Below are 20,586 nucleotides of genomic sequence, written 5' to 3' on the forward strand. Positions count from 1 at the left end.
TGACACCCTTGGTTCCCTCCAACTCATAACACCAAGCAGGCTTTACATTCAGAGTTCAAAATTACTATGATGCTTTTCATAGAGCATTCAGCTCACTTGCTTTGGGGTTGTTAGAAGAATATGAAAGAATATGAAAATGCCCCCAGAAAGAGCATCTGCCCATTCGTCGTGATAATGAATGATCTTTCTCGGTGTCTGATTATTCACCAGTAAAACCCTGGTTGAGACAGAGCATCAGACAGGGTTGAGTTCACCCATTCCACTCTTGGCCTTGTTCCTGAGGCCTCCAGCTGTATCTTGTAATGTTTTTCATGGCCCTCTCCCAAGCTGGCAATGATGAATCTTCATAATTTATGGCAATGACATATATCAAGGGAATAGAATTGATGGCAACAAAACCAGGAGGGGACTGCTGGAACATCTTTGGGGTGAGGGTGATACTATTCACAAATTGTTAAGTACATGCCCACCCACATCAATTCACCATTAATCCCCTACATATACACAGATGGAAGCTGAAAACAAGCTCCAACGCTACAACCTGGCCTGAATGAGAGAGACAGGGCATAGTTTTATATTAGCATCTAGAAGATGCATTAGGTGAAAATTACATGCATCTCAGTACAAGCCTGGAGAGGAGAGAGCTCAGTCATCTTTAGCTTTCCCAGGGTGGAGAATATTGTATCATTTGTAGTTACTACTTATAGATATAAATTCCATATCTACACTATCCTTGATGACAGTTGTATTCTCTTTGGTGTATAGGTCTAATGTGCAAGATTAGACAAGAAGTATCCTAGTGTGTACTTGGCTCAATTTTATAATAATTTATAAGGGGATGGAGAAATACATACTTGCATATTGATATAGTGGCAAAAGGAATATGATGGTGACAAAGAAGTATTCACATTTGGACAATAGTGGAGTATGTGTGCATGTGGTAGTGAGGAAAGTTTGACTACGATACAGATAGAGGTATATTTGTATATAGTGTAGAGTAGGGGGAATAATGATTATGATACAGGTGTATTACATCTGGATCTCAATGCAGTGTATTGAGGTGGGGTAGGGACACGCCCATGGTACATAATTCATTTATTCCTATCTGAAGAGCCTGGCAGTGTGTGTGTGTCTGATATATAACTGTGACATAGTTGTATTTCTATATGGATGTATATGCAAAAACTGAAGAAGGAAATCCCATGAGAATTTGTGGCCAATAGAAAGACACTGGTGGGGGGGGGGGCGCAGCTGGGTGGCACAGTGGATAGAGTGTCAGGTCTGGAATTCAGGAAGACCTGAGTTGAAATCTGGCCTCAGACTCTTATTTCCTGTGTGACCCTGGAAAAGTCATTTAACCCTACTTGCCTCAGTTTCCTCATCTGTAAAATGAGCTGGAGAAGGAAATGGCAAACCACTCCAGTATCTTCGCAGAAACCCCGCCCCACCCCAACCAAACGGGATCACAAAGAGTCAGACATGACTGAAACTATTAAACAACAACAAGGAAAACCTGGAGTAAACTACAGGCATAGGAAAGGTCTTAGTTTACTTGTACCAACCTCTAATCATTTGGACAATTTGCACAAGGAGGCTGCCTGTAAATGGTTTTTAAGAAAGAGTAGTGTGTAGTAGGTCACTTGATATAGAAGATCCACCCCTCCCCTGACCTGATGCCTGGAAACCCATGAGACTGTGACTATGTTTAAATAGACATTTCCTTTGTCTTCTTATTGAAAAGGAAGGTGGGAAGTGAAATCTTGAGAGGGGAGACAGACAGAAAGACAGAGATGGAGAGAGACAGAGACAAAGGGACAGAGACTACCAAGATTCTGCACTTGCAGGAGAGAGAATGGTCAGAAGAAAAGGGGAAGAGAGAGTAGCCCTTTCCTGTTTGCCCAGAACAACAAAGTTGAAACACACACCTCTTTCTCCCCTTCTTAGCTGGCTCTCTGACTAGTTACCTTGTGCTCCACCCAGGAGTGAGGGGGTATTGCCTAATACCTATCACAGGAAATGGACTGACAGGGAAGGGAGATGCAAGGGGCAAGAGAAAAAAATAAAAACCAAAACCAAAACCAAACTTCTCCCAACCAAATCTTAATGCCTCTACTTAAATCACTCTTTCCCCAAGGGAATCCCTGATGATTAGCATTCATATGGGATCAGCTTTTTCCTGCTTTGGGGAACGGTTTATCAGAAAAATCCTTTTGGGTACCTCTGGAGCCTACCATTTGGAAACATGATTTCCCTCTCTGCAGCATCTTCCTTTGGTGCTTCTTTTAATCCCCTCAAAACCCAACCTCCAACACTGAAAGATACTTAGAGAAAATGGTTGCTTGTTGAGAACCCTTGGCCAATGCAGAAAGCAAATAACTTTTTTATTAAAATAAAAAAGAATGGGAAGTAGGCACTATACTAGGTGCTGAGAATACAAAAAGGAGAATGAAATAATTCCTGCCCTCAAGGAATTTATATTCTACTAGAGAGATATGCTGTGTACTCAGATGAATATAATACCAGAGAGGGAGGAAATTGAGGCAAAGAACAGATATGACAAAATACTCTAGGAATATTTGGGGATACATATATATATATAGATATATACATAAACACACACATACACACATATATATGTGTGTATGTATTATGGTAAGCTAAAGTTTTCAAATTTTCACAACTTTTTTTCACACAATTTTCACAAAATCTAGGTTTACTCTGGAACATGTATTAAAATATAAAACTTGTCTTCCCCGGTGTATAGCCAACATGCTTTATATGTTACTGCCCACAACAGAAAGCTTCTAAAAATAGGGTAGAAAATGTGCTCCAGGGGGCAGCAAGGTGGCTCAGTGGATAAAGCACCAGCCCTGGATTCAGGAGGACCTGAGTTAAAATCCAGCCTCAGACACTTGATACTAGCTGTGTGACCCTGAGCAAGTCACTTAACCCTCACTGCCCCACACAAAAAAAATAAAATGTGCTCCATTCCATCTCACATCAAAGTGATGGGAAATGGAGGTTAGCCAAAGACCACTTTGGTTTTCTAAGGTCCTGGGTTACTAAGTCAGATCTTCTCAGGGTTGATACTTCAATTATGGAGAGGTGGATGCTAAACTGCTTTATAGAGGTGCTCAGTCAACCAACCATCCAACCAACAAGCATTTATTAGGCACTTAATAAATGTCAGGTACTATGCCAAAATGAGGGTACAAAGAAAAAGAAGGAAAGTCCCTGCCCTCAGGGAGTTTACACCTTAATGTGGCAGAGAATATTAATCAACCAACCAACAAGAATTTATGTTCCTGGTACTATACTAAGCAGTGGAGACACAAGGACAGAATTGAAAGAGTCTCCGAGCTTACACTCTAAAGGGGATAACAATGCATACATAAATATTATCTCCAGGGCAGGACAACTGTCCGGCTTGGATGCTTTTTGTGTTGTTCTTCCAGGAGTTTGAGGAATGGACTTCTACAACACCTACTAGGTTTCCCCCCCCCCCCACTAGGTCAAGGTGAGAGGCAGTGTGGATTAGTGGCTAGAGAGCTGCTCTCAGAGACAGGAAGATGTGAGTTTAAGCCCTGCCTGGGAGATACACTGCATGTGTGACCCTAACTTCTCAGAGCTCCAGGTAACTTTCCTAAGATTGTAAGTTGCAGTGAGATTGGAGATTTGAATTGGTAGAGGGAATTTCCTCGCTGGGGGCTTTCTATATTGAAGCAATCACAAACAGGAAAAAAATATCTTCAGACCAAAAAATAAAAACAAAAAAGAAGTCAAGGATCTGAGGTGAATCTTGAAGGAAGCCAGGGATTTCTAACAGAGGTTAGGGGAAAGAAAATAAAAGGTATGGGGGACAGACTGTACAAAGACATGGGTGCAAAAGATGGAATGGCCCATAGGGGGAATAGTAAGTAGTCTAGACCTGGGCTCAACTCCCACTTTCCAAACATACTAGACTAGGGCTATTTCACTGTATCTCTTTAAGCCTTAGTTTCAGAATCTGTAAAATGGGGGTAATAAGACTTGAGAGGAAGGTGCTTTGTAAGCTTTAAGGGGCTGGTGAACTAAGAATCGCCATGATTAGGATTCTTCTCTGGTGTCAGCTTGATCTTCTCTAATCAATGTGTATTAACCCTTCCACCATCATTGAGAACAGAAATCATTCTGTCTAAGGATGAGACTGGTGAGGAATGTATAACATGCTTCATACCCCTGATGTGCTGGGAAGTAAATAAACTATAATCCATTAGAAAGAACTATTGATTTTGGTTTCCTGAATCATTTAAGTTAAATAGCTTCATAATTTGGGCCCATTACCAAAATGAATTCAGAGGCTGTCCTGGCGTCACTTTGCTGTGTTTATGAGCTCTGGATGCTCCCCATTAAGTGCATTTTGCCTTTGGTATCACTGGTGTTTTGGTCGTGGATGGGGAGGAAGCTATAAATGGAGACATTCCCATCACTGAACGAGTCCCATAGTGTTTTCTGTGTCAGTGGCAGCTGTAAGCATGAGCTGTCCCAAGACCCAAGCTCAAAGTAAAGGGGGGAGTAGAACCTGATTCACTGGCCTCACCTCTCCACCAGATAGCCTGGAGGAAGAGAAGGAAGAGGAGTAACATCTTTAGGTCAGAGCTGATACAGACCCACTGGCCTCTGCCACAGGTCAGTCAATAAAGATTTATTAAGCACCTATTATGCTCTAGGTATTATGCTAAGTGCTGGGGATACAAAGAAAGGTAAAAGATATTCCCTGCTTTCAGTGGGGGAGATGACATGCAAACTACTACGTACAAATAAGCTATAGACAGGATACACTGGATATGCCAACAAAAGAGAGCCAATGTACAACAGGGTACCGCTTTTGCCCCACCCCAAATCTTTACCCCCACAGGATGAGCAGGCAAGAATCCCTGATCCTTGATCCTTGCCCAGCAATAAGACCACTTGGAGACTGTGAGTTTTATTTTTCATCTACCACCCACCATTACCCCTATGGCTAATAATTTCCCACCATCCATTTCTCATCCTATGTTCATATTAACCAACCACTGGCTACATAGGAGAGAATTATTCCCAGTCCCCATCTCCTCCTCTCTCATCTTTACCTGACCAGTGCCCACTCCAAACTTGGTGGTCCTCTCCTGTGCCTTCTGGAATTCTAGTTCTAATATGAACATATATCCTTTGTTTTCTGGACCTTTCATCTACCAGCCTTCATTGAGACCTGGCTTCCCTTAATAACACCATATCTTTAGCCCTACTCTCCACCACTAGCTATACCTTCACCCACACTTCCCAGAACTCTGGTCTTGGAGAGTAAATCTGGATACTCCTTGTTCCCCACTGCCATTTCCAGACTCTCCCTTTACCATATCACTGAACAGCTTCTCTTCCTTTGAAGTTCATGATATCCTAAAATTTCTACCCAATCTAGATAACAGTGGCTATTATATAAAACATGGGTCATTCTCTTTCCTTTCTCAAGGGTTCAGCAATTTGGCTTACAGCCCTCCTCTACTTCCTAGCTTCTGCCCTAATACCCAGGCACTTCATTATCTTTATTGATGCTCTCCTCAACCTAAATCCCATGTCCTATTCCATTTTAAATCATTCCATCTGAGCTATACCTGCATATTTATGGACTGAATCTCACTATTATCCACAAGGGTTCCACTTTCTTAATTAAAAACTCTCCCCAACCTTCCCTCTCAGTTTTTTAAAGCTTCCTTTTAAGTGTTACATTCCTCTATTAGAATGTAAACTCCTTGAGGCCAGGAACTGCCTTTTATTTCTCTCTCTTTCTCTCCCTCTTTCCTTCCTTTCATTTATATCATCAGCACTTAGCACAGTTCCTGGAATATAGTTAGCATTTAATATTTTACTTCTGTCTTTCTTAACTCACTCCCTCTCTTCTGCTTTTCCTTTCCTCCTTCCCTCCATCCCTTCTTTCCTTCCTCCCTCCCTCCCTCCCTTCCTTTCTTCCTCCTTCCTTTTTTTCCCTTCTTCCCTTCCTCCCTCCCTCCTTCCCTTCCTTCCTTCCTTCCTTTCTTCCTTCCTTCCTCCCTCCCTCCCTCACTCCCTTCCTTCCTTCCTTTTATTAGTCAATTCAATTCTACCCTGTCCTTTACTCCCGAATCCCATGCCCCTTTGTTCTATCAACCCTTAACCCTAGCCAAACCTCAGCCCTGGATTATCCTCATCATCAGTTGCAACATTCCTACTCCCATGCTGCTAAATGAAACTAGAGGAAGTCACACAATTGTGCTGATTGAATACATTATGAATTTGTGTTTTCCAACTTCCACTGGGCACTTACTGCTTCAAGGCAATCAATCCTTTTATTATACCCTAATTGATTTCCTTTATCAGTCCTCACAAAAGCTTTTCCAAATCTTTTCTTCTCTGCTCAAGTCTCCCACTTCTCCCCTTCTTCTCCCTTCTTTCTCTATCATTTTTGTCTATTGCTTTCCTGAGAAATTAAGACCATTTGCCAAGAGCTCCCTCTTCTTTCATTCTTTTTATCTTAAATCCCTTTGGCATTATTGTAATTCTTTTCTCCCTTTCCCTGGTCTCTTCCAGTTAAGTGGCTCTCCTCGACCTAACCACCCCCTCTACATGTACTCTTCATTCCATCTCTTTCCATATTCTCCAGAAATCTCAATAATCTCCCCTTTTAATCTTCAACCTCTCCCTAATTACTGGTTCCTTCCCTACTATCCTCAAATATTATCAAGTCTCTTGCATCTTTAAAAAGACTTTACTAGATCCTAGCATCCCCCTATGTTATCCTTTGAGATCTTCCTTCCCTTTCTTTGTTTTGTTTTGTTTTATTTTTTTTTGGCGGGGCAATGAGGGTTAAGTGACTTGCCCAGGGTCACACAGCTAGTAAGTGTCAAGTGTCTGAGGCCAGATTTGAACTCAGGTCCTCCTGAATCCAGGGCTGGTGCTTTATCCACTGCTCCACATGGCTGCCCCTCTTCCTTCCCTTTCTTAACCAAAATGCTGGGGCAGGGGAGGGGGGAAGGAGGGAAAAACTTTCTAACCTTGTTGCCTCCATCTTTTTTGGATCTGTTCTGTGATGGGTTGGAAGGATACCAAGACAGAGCACAGAAATTCCTATGCTAAGATAAGGTATTGTATCAGGGAAACACAAAGTATACAGGGGTATATTCACAATGGTTTGTGGATCTATTGTTCTCCCCAGGCTTCTGATACACTGGATTCTGCAGCTTCCAAAGCACATTGTCACTGTTTCCAAGGGGTTCAGTGTTTACAATTATAGGGTCACTTATCTGGGTTGCCACCTGTCCCAAGTGAATCATGGTGTGAGTGATTAACCTCTGGCTGCAGGCAACTAATAATTGCTACCACTTTGATTCAGGCTCTCATTAGCTCCTTCTTAAAGTATTTCAACAGCTTTCCAATTGGTCTCCCTTCCTCAAATCTCTCCCTACTTCAGCCCGTCTTGTACAAAACTGTCAAAGTGATTTTCTTTAAGCTCTGGTTGGACCACGTCACTCTTTTCCTCAATCAACTCGGATGGCTCAGACTGCCTCTAGAATCAAGCATAATCTCTTTTGTTTAGCTTTCAAAGCCCTTCCCAACTTGGCTGCAACTTCTCTTTCCAGCCTCATTTATCTTACATTCTAGTCTCATGTAAATGACTTCTCTTCCTGAAATCTGTAACCCAGTTAAACTGACTTCCCCTATGGTCTTCTTATGTGAATTAGCTATCTTGAGGCTGAGCAGCCCAAAACATGTGTCAGAGGACATACATTCCACTTCTCCCCTGGTTACATTACCCGTGTGACCACGGGCAAGCCACTTAACTCTTCTGAGTATCAGTTTCCACATCTATAAAATGGAGGTGATAATAAATACATTTTGTCTATTGTTTCCCCCAATTAAAGATAAGCTTCTGGAAGGCAGGGACTATTCATTCATTCATTTATTTATTTTGCTTTGTCTTTGCATCCCCATAGCTGACTACAGTGTTGACACTTCACAAATGGTTGTTGGTTAACTGTTTGAACTTGGACTAAATCCATGAAATTCCAGTCAGATACCCCAGTTAATTGTTATGTGATAGTAGAATGATTGGTTCCTTCTCTATTACCCTCAAATATGCCCAAGTCTCTTTCTCCTTAAAAAGCGTTCACTAAAACCTGTCCTTTACTCTTACATCCCATGCCCCCTTATTCTATCAACACTTATTCCTAGCCAAACCTCAGCCCTAGATTACCCCCACCATCAGTTGGTAGGACAGATGCTGAACTGGGAGCCAAGTGATTCGATTTTAGTCTTGTTTTTGCCACTGACCAGCCAGTCATGTGACTTTGAGTAAGCCCCTCTCTGAACCCCTCAGGTTCCTCATCGCAGATCCTTTGGACTAGACTGGATTTATCATGACTCTGAAAAAGGCAGAGAAGCTGGGCTTGCCTTAAGCATGTGATGCTTGATTTCTGGAGGGAGTTTGACACTCACTTGGACCAGAAGACACTTGGAGGAGCTTTATAGACAAAGCTGCACCACCAGCCCTGGGAACCAGAGCACATGTACACAATTCACTGAGAGTACCAGGCTCATCAGCGAGTGTCAGTCTCTTGGAAAGCTACTGCAAGTGGCAGGGATGGCTTCTTCCTGCCGCCCACTGCCAGGCCGGCAGAGGCTCTGATCACAGGCTACCCATTTGCTTGATTCAATGACAGACATTACTCAGCGGTCCTTGCTTCCCTTATTCATCAGCTGCTTTGGAGAGTTTTCCAGGGTTGCTTATCCATTCTATAAACAGCCACATGAAAAGGGTTTCAGATAGCTCAGAACTTCCTGGGGAAAGGCAGACATCTGGACCTGACCAGTCATAGGCACACATTGCCTCTCGCCTGTCTCTGCAGGGACAAAAACATCTCACAGTAACTCTCTGACTCTGGTCTCATGAGCTGGCCCAGATGGCAATTCTGGCTATGGGGGAAGAGGAAATTAGGTGGCATGCTGGACTGCAGAGCACTGGACTTAGAGTCAGGAAGGTCTGAGTTCAAATCTTAACTGGGTGAGTTATTAGCTGTGTGACTCTGGATAAGTCACCTACCCTTTCTCGGCCTCAGTTTCCTCATTTGTAAAATGGTGATAATAAAAATATCTCTTTCCCAGGATTATTGTGAAGATCAAATGAGAAAACAAATAAAATGATGTGTGGACCATAAAGTGCTACCTAAATGCAATGCTATTATTATTGTTTGAATAATCTTTTTTTTTTTTTTTGCGGGTTAATGGGGCTTAAGTGACTTGCCCAAGGTCACACAGCTAGTAAGTGTCAAGTGTCTGAGGCCGGATTTGAACTCAGGAACTCCTGAATCCAGGGCTAGTGCTTTATCTACTGTGCCACCTAGCCGCCCCTGTTTGAATAATCTTGACGTGAGAGACTATTGTCTAGCCTGGGCCTGCTGTGACCCCTCCAATCTGAAATTCCTTCTATACATTATTTCTCTGACTTAGAAAGTAAAGATGAAGTCACTGTTCATAGGAAGGAGCATGGTACAGTGGACACAGAACTTGATTTGGGGTCAGTGGGCAAGGGTTCAGATCTTGCCTATTGAACTTTATTTCCTGTGTGACTTTGGGGAAGGCAATTAAACCTCCTTTGCCTCAGTTTCCTGATCTACAAAATGAGAGATCATTACAGCTAGAAGGAACCTACCTCAGAAGGCCATTGAGTCCACCCCCCTCATTTTACAGATAAGGAAAATGAGGTGCAGAAGTGCCTTGATCACTCAGGGTCCCACAGCTAGTAAGTGTCTGAGGTGCATTTTGAACCCAGCTCTTTTTCTTTTAATGTGCAGGTAGGTGATGCAGTGGATAGAGAGATGCATCTAGAGTCAGGGGGACCTGAGTTAAAATTCAGCTTCAGATACTTCCTAGCTTGTGATCCTGGGCAAGTCACTTCACCCTGTTTGCTTCGGTTTCCTCATCTATAAAATGAGCTAGAGAAGGAAATGGCAAACTGCTTCAGGATCTCTGTCAAGAAAACCCCAAATGATGTCATAGAGAGGTGTACATGACTGAACAATGCCTTTAAAAAGGCATTTATCTACTATTCCTCAGAATTTTCTAAGTTCTCTTCTGGATATATATCTATGATTCTATTGCCTGTGGTAAAAATGTTCCGCACTAATCAAAGGGATGCCCATCAACTCAGGTTTGGCTAAACAAACTGTGGTATATGATGATGATGGAATATTACTGTGCTATAAGAAATGACAAGCAGGATGACTTCAGAAAGGCCTGGAAAGACATGTATGAACTGATATATAGGGAAGTGAGCAGAACCAAGAGAGCTTTGTGCTCAGAGACAGCAATATTGTTCAATGAAGAACTGTAAATGACTTGACTATTCTCAACAATACAATGATCCAAGAGAATCCCAAAGGACTATGGGTGAAACATACTATGCACCTCCAAAGAAAGAACTGATATTGATGGAACAGACTGAAGCAGGCTATTTTTCACTTTCTTTCATTTTTTTCCCTTTTAATCAAGTTTTCTTGTACAAAATGACAAATATGGTCATGTTTTACATCCTAATACATGTATAACCCATATCTGATGGCTGCCTTGGGAAGTGGGAAGGAGAAAGAAGGAAAGAGGGATTAAAAATTGGAACCCCAAACTATAACTAAAAGTGTTCATTACAAAAAAATGTTCTACACTTCTTTTGATGAGCCATTGGCCTCTTAGGTTAGCCTCCTCTTCTCTCCCCCTCCCTTTAGCACGGGCATTAATAATAACAGTAGCTGACAAATAATGCTTTTTAAGGTTTATGGAACATTTTGTATCCATTAGCTTGATTTGAGTCTTAAAATAAAATGGTGAGGTAAGTCATAATGATGACTGTGATGATGACAAAGATATCTAGAATTAATATAACACTTTAAAGTTTGTGATGTCCTTTCACAGGTTATCTCATTTGACCCTCACAGCACCCTGATGAAGTAAATGCTATTATTATCCCCATTTTACATATGAGGAAACTGAGGTAGTCACAGGTGAAGTGACTTGCTCAGGGTCACACAGCTAGTAAATGTCTGAAGCAGGATTTGAACTCAGGTCTTCTTGACTTCAGCACCTATGCTGTATCCACTACACTACCTGCCACTGAAAGTATTATTATTTCTAGCATTCTCATTTCATAGATTTTATAGACAAGGAAAAAAGGAACTCACATAAATTCATAGGACCCCAGATTTATAGTTGGCAGGGACCATAGAGATCATCTAGTATAAATCCTTAATTTCTTTCTCCTTTAAAATTTATTGTTTTGTCCAATTAATGTGCATTTATTTCTCTCCCTCTCCCAATCTTTTTGTTTTACAGATACTGAGAGGTCTACAGAAATTTAAGTGACTTGCTCAGGGTCACATATATAGCAAGTAGCAAAGCCAGAATTTGAAAATAGGTTACTATACCCTGATGCTATCGAAGGCATAAGAGAATGCTGGAGTCAACTTGAACAGGTTCAAAAGAAATGATTGTTATATTTTCAGTGTGAGCCTTTACACCTCAAAAATCTGCAAATGTTATAAATCAAGTAAGGCTTGGTTTATTGTTTTGCTGATCATTTGGGCTTGAGAAAGTGATGTTTAAATTGTTGTTAATAGATGCAGGCTTTATTTTAAAAGTGTGTCATGGGGGCAGCTAGGTGTCGCAGTGGATAAAGCACCAGCCCTGAATTCAGGAGTACCTGAGTTCAAATCTGACCTCAGACACTTGAAATTTACTAGCTGTATGATCCTGGGCAAGTCACTTAACCCCTCATTGCCTTGCAAAAAAAAAAGTGTGTCATGGGTAGTACCAGATTTCAAACTATATTTATGAAGAGGGTAATCATCAAAACAATCTGGTACTGGATAGGATATATTAGATTACACAGTAAATGATCATAGTAATATAGTGTTTGGCAAACCTAAAGGTCCAAGATTTTGGGATAAGAATTCAAACTGCTGGGAAAACTGGAAAGCAGGTTCGCAGAAACTAGTCACAGATCAACATCTCACACCATATAACAAGATACGGTCAAATGGCTAAATGAGTTTGAAACAAAGGGTGATATAATAAATAAACTAGGGGAGCATGGGAAAATGTACTTAACAGGTCTATGGATAAGGGAAGAATTTATGACCAAACAAGAAATACAGAGTATTACAGGAAGTAAAATGGATTAATTTTGATCACATGAAATTAAAAAGCTTTTGCACAAATTAAACCAATGCAGTCAACATTAGAAGAAAAATAGGAAACTGGGAAAACATTTTAAAGCAAGTTTCTCTGATAAAAACTGAGCCAAATTTATAAAAAGCATGAGCCATTGTTTAACTGATCAATGGTCAAAGGATATGAATAGACAGTTTTCAGAAGACAAAATCAAAGCAATAAATTTAAATTTCAAATTAAAATTCAAAATAAAATAAAGCACCACTGATCAGAGAAATGCAAATTAAAACAACACTAAGATATTACCTCACATTTATTAGGTTGACAGAAAAAAAGACAAATGTTGGAGGGATGTGAAAAAACTGAGACACTAATGCACTAGTCCAACCATTCTGGGGAATAATTTGGAGCTATGCCTAAAAAGGCATAAAACAGTGTGTGCCTGTTTCCTCAGGAATACCACTACTAGGTTTGTATCCCAAAGAGATCAAATAAAAGGAAAATGAATCTATTTGCAGAAAAATATTTATAGTGGCTCTTTTTGTGGTCTCAAAGAACTTGAAATCAAGGGAATGCCCATCAGTTTGGAAATGGCTAAACAAGTTGTGGTATATGAGTATGATGGTATACTAATGCATTATAAAAATAATGAGGAGGATGGCTTCAGAAAATCCTGGGTAGTTTTGTATTAACTGATGCAGCATTGTACACAGCAATAGCAACATTGAAAGGATGATCAACTGTGAAAGACTTAGCTACTCTGATTAACGCAACAATCCAAGATAATCCCAAAGGATCTGTGATGAAAAATGCTATCTTCCTCTAGAGGGAGAACTGATGAACTCTGAATGCAGATTGAAGCATATTTTTTAAACTTCATTTTGCTTATTTTTGTGTTTTCGTTTACAATATAGCTAATATAAAAATGTATTTTGCATGACTTCACATGAATGATCAATATCGAATTGCTTGCCTTTTCAAGTAGGAGGGAGATGTGGGAGGGAGGGAGAGAATTTGAAACTCAAAATTTAAAAAAAGATGAATGTAAAAATTTATATACCTAACTGATAAATATTTAATGAAATAAAAAATATCTTTAAAAAAGTGTTGGGGCAGCTAGGTGGTGCAGTGGATAAAGCACCGGCCCTGGATTCAGGAGGACCTGAGTTCAAATCTGGCTTTAGACACTTGACACTTACTAGCTGTGTGACCCTGGGCAAATCACTTAACCCTCATTGCCCCATAGAAAAAAAAAGAAAAAGTAAACTGTGAAATGCAAATTCATAGTTTTATAGTCAATCCTCTTTTTATGTTGTGCTTTGTACATGGAAATGTGATTTTTTTTGGTCTTCATGTATTTAAGTTCAAAATGAATAAAAAACAAACAAACATATTGCTCTGAGAATGGGAGGCCTGGTCTTCACAGTCCTACAGGAACTCATTCAAAGGAAACACTTTTTAAAAATCAGAGAAAGACATCAGCATATGCCCTACCAACTATTTAAGGTAAACAAACATGGAGTCTGAGAATCATAGAGTCTTAGAACTTGGAAGGGCCACTGAGCTCATATTCCCTCCCAAATGAAAGAATCCCTTCTGAAGCATTCATGATATTTAGCCATTCAACTTCTGCTTAGATATGTCCTGTGACAGGGAGCTCACTACCGTATAAAGTAGCCTATCTATTTCTTGGCAGTTCTAGTTGCTAGAAAACCCTTTCCCAACAGTCGACCTCTTTGGCACTCCCACCCATTGGGCCTTAGTCTCCCCAAGTCCCTGGATTCAGCATCCAGTCTATCTTACATGTAATAACCCTTCAAAAGGGGAGGCACATAGCAATATATTCTGGTTATATCACATATCCCATTGTTCCAAAAATGCATTTCTCTGGGGAGCCTGAATTTTGGACCTGCACTTAATAGATGGATGTAAACAGCTCTTATCACTTACCCTCATTCCTAACTCGATGTTTTCCCCACCGTACACCTCCATGCCTGGATCAAGCAGACCAATGTCTCCAAAATACTCTCGGTCCACCACAAATGAGCAGCCGATCATGGCTGGTGTCCTAATGGGAAACAGAGGAAAACAATGGGTGAAAATCCTGGGAAGTCACATTATTAACAAGTCTCTGAGGCAGGTTTCTGGTGGCAGTACAAGACTAGGACATTACTACAAGAAATTAGAGAAGGATTATCCACAAGAAGTTTAGTCTTAATGACCAGTGGAGATTAGGCTGTTGTTGTTTGTCCTTCCTTCATTCTTGAAGAGGCCCATGTCTTTGGGGCGATGTCATGACTTGCACTGAATTGGATTTAAGTGAGGGAGGGCTGTCAATCTCATTCTCTACTCCTGAGCCATCTGGGTCCAGTGGCAAGATATATATCAAGATGACTAGAGATGGCCCCAGATGTTTTAAGGCAATTGGGTTTAAGTGATTTTCCCAGGGTCACACTGCTAGTAAGTGTCTGAGGTGAGATTTGAACTCAGGTCCTCCCAACTTCAGGGCCAGTGCACTACCCACTGTGCCACCTAGCTGCCCCTGTAGAAAAGGCAAGGGATCAGTGGAGACAATGCAACATGTATCTATCTATAAGTTGTAAAAATTTAACAGACAGAAAGCCTAACAAAATATCACTTGGTTGCTAAAGTGATACCTCAGAAGTGCACTGTCTTTTATGGAAAGGCAGATAACAGCCCCTCTATTAAAAATACAGACCTGAAAATATCCAGGAGAACTCAACAAATTAAGTGGATCAAGACTTGATCATTTCCACAGACTTTGTGGAACTATTACCCACAATTACCCAGATGTAATTATCAATTCATAAAAGCAAAGAATAATGTGTTTTTTTTAAAACAGATGTTTCCATTTCAAATACTCATAACCTCCAAGCTATGTGGGATGAAGAGTTTTCAAAGCCTGAAGACCTGGCCAAGGAGATCAAAGGATTGGATCATTGTGGCAGCTAGAGTGCTGAACATGGAGTGAAGAAGATGAGTTCAAATCTTACCTCAGATGCTTACTAGCTGGGTGACTCTGGGTAAGTCACTTAACCTCCTTTTGCTTCAGTTTCCTCATGTGTAAAATGGGGATGAATAATAGCATCTACTCCCCAGGATTTTGTAAAGATTCCAGTGAGAGAGTATTTGCAAAGTGCTTTGCAAACCTTAAAAAACTCTACAAATGCCAGCTGTTGTCATTATTAATTTCTACTTCTACCTTTTTTTGGGGGCAGGGCAATGAGGGTTAAGTGACTTGCCCAGGGTCACACAGCTAGTAAGTGTCAAGTGTCTGAGGTCGGATTTGAACTCAGGTCCTCCTGAATCCAGGAACAGTGCTTTATCCACTGCTCCACCTAGCTGCCCCCTTCTTTTTCTTTTATGGGGTATTTACAGTACCTTATTGTAAAATTTGGGTTAATAATATACAATACTATACACATATTTTATGCATTTCTCAGTTTCTAAGCCTTTTCTGTGTTCTCTGCTGGTCTTCACATGTTGTCTTCGGCTTCCACAAAACTCCTCTCAAAATACCAATTTAATTTCTCATGCCAACCCGAGATATAGGAAAACTATGATGGGGAAATGTGCAAAGTGGAAGGGATAACTGTATAGTCTAACATTTTGACCACTAGGTGACGCCATGGTGCACAGAGTACTGAACCTGGAGTTAGGAAGAAGAGTTTGAATACTGCCTCAGACAGTTGTATCACCCTGGGCAAGTCACTTAATCTCTGTATGACTCAGTTTTCTCATCTGTAATATGGCTATATTAATAGCACCCACCTACCAGGGTTGTTGTAAGGATAAAGTAAGAAAATATTTGTAAAGCACTTTGTAGACCTTAACATGCTATATGAATGCTAGTTGCTACTGCTATTATTTATTTTTGTTTTGTTTGTTTTTTGGCAGGGCAATGAGGGTTAAATGACTCACCCAGGGTCACAGAGTTAGTAAGTGTCAAGTTTCTGAGGTCAGATTTGAACTCAGGTCCTCCTGAGTCCAGGGCCGGTGCTTTATCCACTGTGCCACCTAGCTGCCCCCACTGCTATTATTATTATTATTATTATTATTATTATTATTATCATTAACCTTATTCTGTCTGCTACTGAAGTTGCTCCAAGGATGTTTTCAACGAGCCTGCAGAGGATGAGTTTGCATTTGGCAGCTAGGTGGTGGAGTGGATGGAGCACTGGGCCTGGAGTTAGGAAGATCTGAGTTCAATCCAGCCTCAGACATTTACTAGGTATATGACTTTGCAAGACACTTAATCTCCCGAAGCTTTACTTTCCTCATCTGTAAAATGGGAATAATAATTACTTCTACCTCCCAGGGTTGTTGTGAGGATCAAATGAGATAATTAGAAGATACTTCACAAACCTTCAAGTACCATAAAAATGCTACCTCCTATTATTCTTATTTCATGACAAAAGCATTTTATCCCCCCATGCAAATAGTCTGTAGAACTCTAAAAATAAAGAACTTCTAGCAGGATAGTGAGTTGCCCCAGAATTGCTGGATATGTAGATGAGAAAAGCAAAATAATAAAAAACAAAATCAGAATTCTACATCAAAAGCTTAGGATCCTTCATAAAGTAGCAGATAGATAACAAATCCCTCTACGATAAATACATTCTTTAAATCATCCCAGAAAATTTGATAAACAAATTGAACTGAAACCATATGATTATCACAACTGCTGGGATATGACACCAATCCCTAACAATCTAAGAACCATGATTCCAATTGATGCCCTCACCCCTAAATACTCATCATCTTCAAGCTATGTGAAATGGAGAGCTTTCAAAACGCAGATACTGAGTAGAAGAAATCAAATCCACGTGGTAACAGGAGTAGGTACGTATCATTATCCCCATCACCCCATCTGTTACTGGAAATGTACCAAAGGATGCTTAGAGGGAGCCTGCAGATGAGCCTACATCCCAATTCTTTTATCCAATTGTAAAAGGCAATTAATTTTGTTATATACCTGCACAGTAGTGCACAGAATATTAAATATAAAAGAAAGACTGCAGGATTGCAACTTCTAAGAGGACTCTTTCTATTGGAGCACCCGTGAAAAAGAATGAGACGAATAACAGCCATGCTAGGATACTTTTACATGGTGCTTTGTGGTTTCCAAAGTACTTTACATTTATTATCCCATTTGAGCACCAGGAAACCCTGTGAAGGAGGAGCTATGGAGAGCATGATTGCTGCTTTGTCCAGGAGAGAATTAGGGATGGGACTATTGAAGAGGTTTGCCGTAACTGTAGAGCAGCTGAATTTTTAAAGTTCTTCAGTCCTCATTGAATGACCAAATTTCAGAGTTGGGAGGATTTCTTTTTTTTTTTTTTTTTTTTGCGGGGCAATGGGGATTAAGTGACTTGCCCAGGGTCACACAGCTAGTATGTGTCAAGTGTCTGAGGCCGGATTTGAACTCAGGTACTCCTGAATCCAGGGCCGGTGCTTTATCCACTGCCACCTAGCTGCCCCAAGTTGGGAGGATTTCAGTGGCAATGTAGTCCAACACATACCTGAATATTAATAATAATAATAGTGGACATTTTCAAAGCACTACAAAGCTTGAAAACTGCTTTCATTAATAGGAGTTAGCATTTCTATTTGAGCCTTATGAAACCTTCTAGAGGTAGGTGCTGCTGTTAATCCCCACAGTAGATACAGAGCTGGGCCTGAAATCAGGAAGACTCATCTTCCTGAGTTCTAATCTGGCTTCAGACACTTCCTAGCTGAGTGATCCTGGGCAAGTCACTTAATCCTATTTATTTGTCTAGGTTTTGTCATTTGTAAAATGAGCTGGAGAAGGAAATGACAAACTACACAATATCTTTGCCAAGAAAACTGCAAACAGGGTTACAAAGAGTCAGACATGACTGAAAAATGACTGAACAACTGAATGTTACATTTGAGTAGACTGAGGCAGGCAGAGTCACATGGCCAGGAAGTATCTGAGACTGGATTTGAACCTAGATCTTCCTGATGCCAAGTCCAGCTTTCTACCCTTTGCTTCATATAATTCATTTGTTCTTTTTTTGTGGGGCAATGAGGATTAAGTGACTTGCCCAAGATCACACAGCTAGTAAGTGTCAAGTGTCTGAGGCCACATTTGAACTCAGGTCCTCCTGAATCCAGGACTGGTGCTCTATCCACTGCACCACCTAGCTGCCCCCTCATTTGTTCCTCACATCAGTCACATGAGATAACTGCTCTTATTCTTTCCATTTAACAAATGAGGAAACCCAAACTGAGAGAGGTCAAGAGACTTGTCCAAGGTCAAAGTATTGGAGGTGGAATTTGAACCCAGATCTCCTTGACTCCAAATCCAGCACTCATTTACTAACGTTTACAAAATCCTTGATAAGTGGCCATGCAAACTCTCCTTGAAGATTTTTAACGATGAGGATCCTATTCCTTCCCAAAAACAGCCTAAACTACTCTGGGGAAGTCTTGGTTGTTAGAAAGTTTTCATCATCTCTGTTTATACCATCCCTGAACAAATATCGAAAGCAGCATTTTATAGTGGGAAAGAGCCCTGCCTCTAGAGTCAGAGAACTTGGGTTCAAATCCTGCCTCTTTTGCTTATGACCCGAGACACCTTGGGCAAGTCTCTTGACCTCCTTGTGCCTCAGTTTCTCCATCTATAAAATGAAGGAATTGGACTTGGATGATCCCTGAGGTACGTTCCAGCTCTAGATGCTATGATTCTATGATCACTTCTGAATAATTCCATGGGAAAACACTAGTCAAATGCATTGCTAGACATAGCGATTAACATATAACTGAGTCAACCAGCTTTTTGGTGGATACTGGGGCAGTATGTTGGCAGTCTAAAGACAATATGAACATGGGGGCCTTCAATAACCATGCCAGAGACTTCTAATTCAGCTGGTTGTTGATGGCTAGAGCATTCCAGGAGCACTGGGGCTCTAAGGGTGATGAGCTCGCTGCAGACTCGCTCTAAAAGAACAAAGCTTGATCTCTTTTCTTGTTTTTGTCCTGTTCTCTCCTGCTTCAATCATGTGGTCATTAAGTGCACACATTCATGTTGACCAGCTCCTCTGTAATATGTCTTGTGAATTCCCTCGCCACTTCTCCGCATTAAATCTCTCCACGTTGAAAATAATGGCAGAAAATTGGTCTTGACCATAATTTAGGGAAAGCCATTCTGTACCCGACAACTGGGAAGTCAGAAGTAAATGCCCATCAATTGTCTAAGAATAACAGGGGCATTAAAAAGCGATTACCCTTTTATTTGTGCAAGGATCCAATTTGTTCTGTCATTAGATTTTGGCCGCAAAACTCACACTAATGAAATTTTAATACTGTCTTTGATTTTTAATAGCAGGGTTTTACTGGTTAAGTTATATTTCATCAACATACAACAGGCGTTCCTCTTTTCTTTTTTTTAATAATCTCAGGGTGATCTCTGATGAATTGAAATGCCAAATCCCCTGCCAAGACTATTACAGCCGGTAATGATTTTTTTATTATTGCTCAGAGCTCCAAAATAAACTTAAAATAAATTCATAAAGCGATGGAGGCTGAATCAGCTGGCACAGCATTTAGATGCATCAGAAATACCCGCTGTGATTAAAGGTCTGGTAACTGACAGCTCAGAATGACAAGGGCTGATGCCTAATGCCAGTTAGAAGGGTTCAAGATAGATACATAAAGCGTGTATGAAGTGCTTACTCTGTGTAAGACATCGTGCTTAGCAATGGGGATGGGAAAACAAGACATTCTCCCTATTCTCTGGGAACTTACATTCTTTCTTTCTTCTCCCCTCTCCCTCTCCCTTTCCCTTTCCCTTTTCCTTTTCCCTCTCTCTTCCCCTTCCCCTTTCTCTCTCCCTCTCCCCGTACCTCACCCTCCCTATCCTTCTTCCTTTCTCTTTCTCTTTTCCTTGCTCTTCTCCTTTCTCTTCCCCCCATCTCTCCTTCTCTCTCTCCCTCCTGCTTCTCCTTCCCTCTCCCTCTCCCTTCCCTCCAGCTCTGGATACTACATTTTTCATATAAAGAGGGCTTACCGAATATTTGTTGAATTCGAAAGCCTGGGGAGATCCCAGGGCGAGATATCTGAGGGAAGTGTAGGGTTCATTAATAGGACACAAAAGCTTAATAACCTGCCAACGGCGTGGAGAAAGTCAGTGGGCAGGTATGGATAGATCCTTGGCCTCCTGTTTTGATTTAGAGATCTAACCATTTCCTTTAGTGCTAAACTGCACTTGGCTTAGACACTCAGGATTCATCCTCTCTGGCATGCGTCTCCCTCTTCCCTCCCTTTCTTTGTCTCTCCATTCTTTGTCCATCTCTCCCTGTATTTCTCTTCCCTCCATGTCTTCCTCTC

At 40.9% G+C, this 20,586-nt stretch overlaps 1 protein-coding gene across 3 annotated transcripts in view; it reads right to left on the reverse strand.

Annotated features, from left to right (window-relative positions):
* Nucleotides 1-20,586, reverse strand: part of GALNT9 (polypeptide N-acetylgalactosaminyltransferase 9) — a 307,798-nt gene that overhangs the window by 115,091 nt on the left and 172,121 nt on the right. For all 3 annotated transcript variants that reach the window (XM_043977028.1, XM_043977029.1, XM_043977030.1), the window contains one exon: nt 14,164-14,281. In XM_043977028.1, the coding sequence (XP_043832963.1) occupies nt 14,164-14,281 (118 nt within the window). The remainder of the gene's footprint in view (nt 1-14,163; nt 14,282-20,586) is intronic.

This window comes from Dromiciops gliroides, chromosome 1 (assembly GCF_019393635.1).
Source record: "Dromiciops gliroides isolate mDroGli1 chromosome 1, mDroGli1.pri, whole genome shotgun sequence".
Lineage (NCBI taxonomy): Eukaryota > Metazoa > Chordata > Mammalia > Microbiotheria > Microbiotheriidae > Dromiciops > Dromiciops gliroides.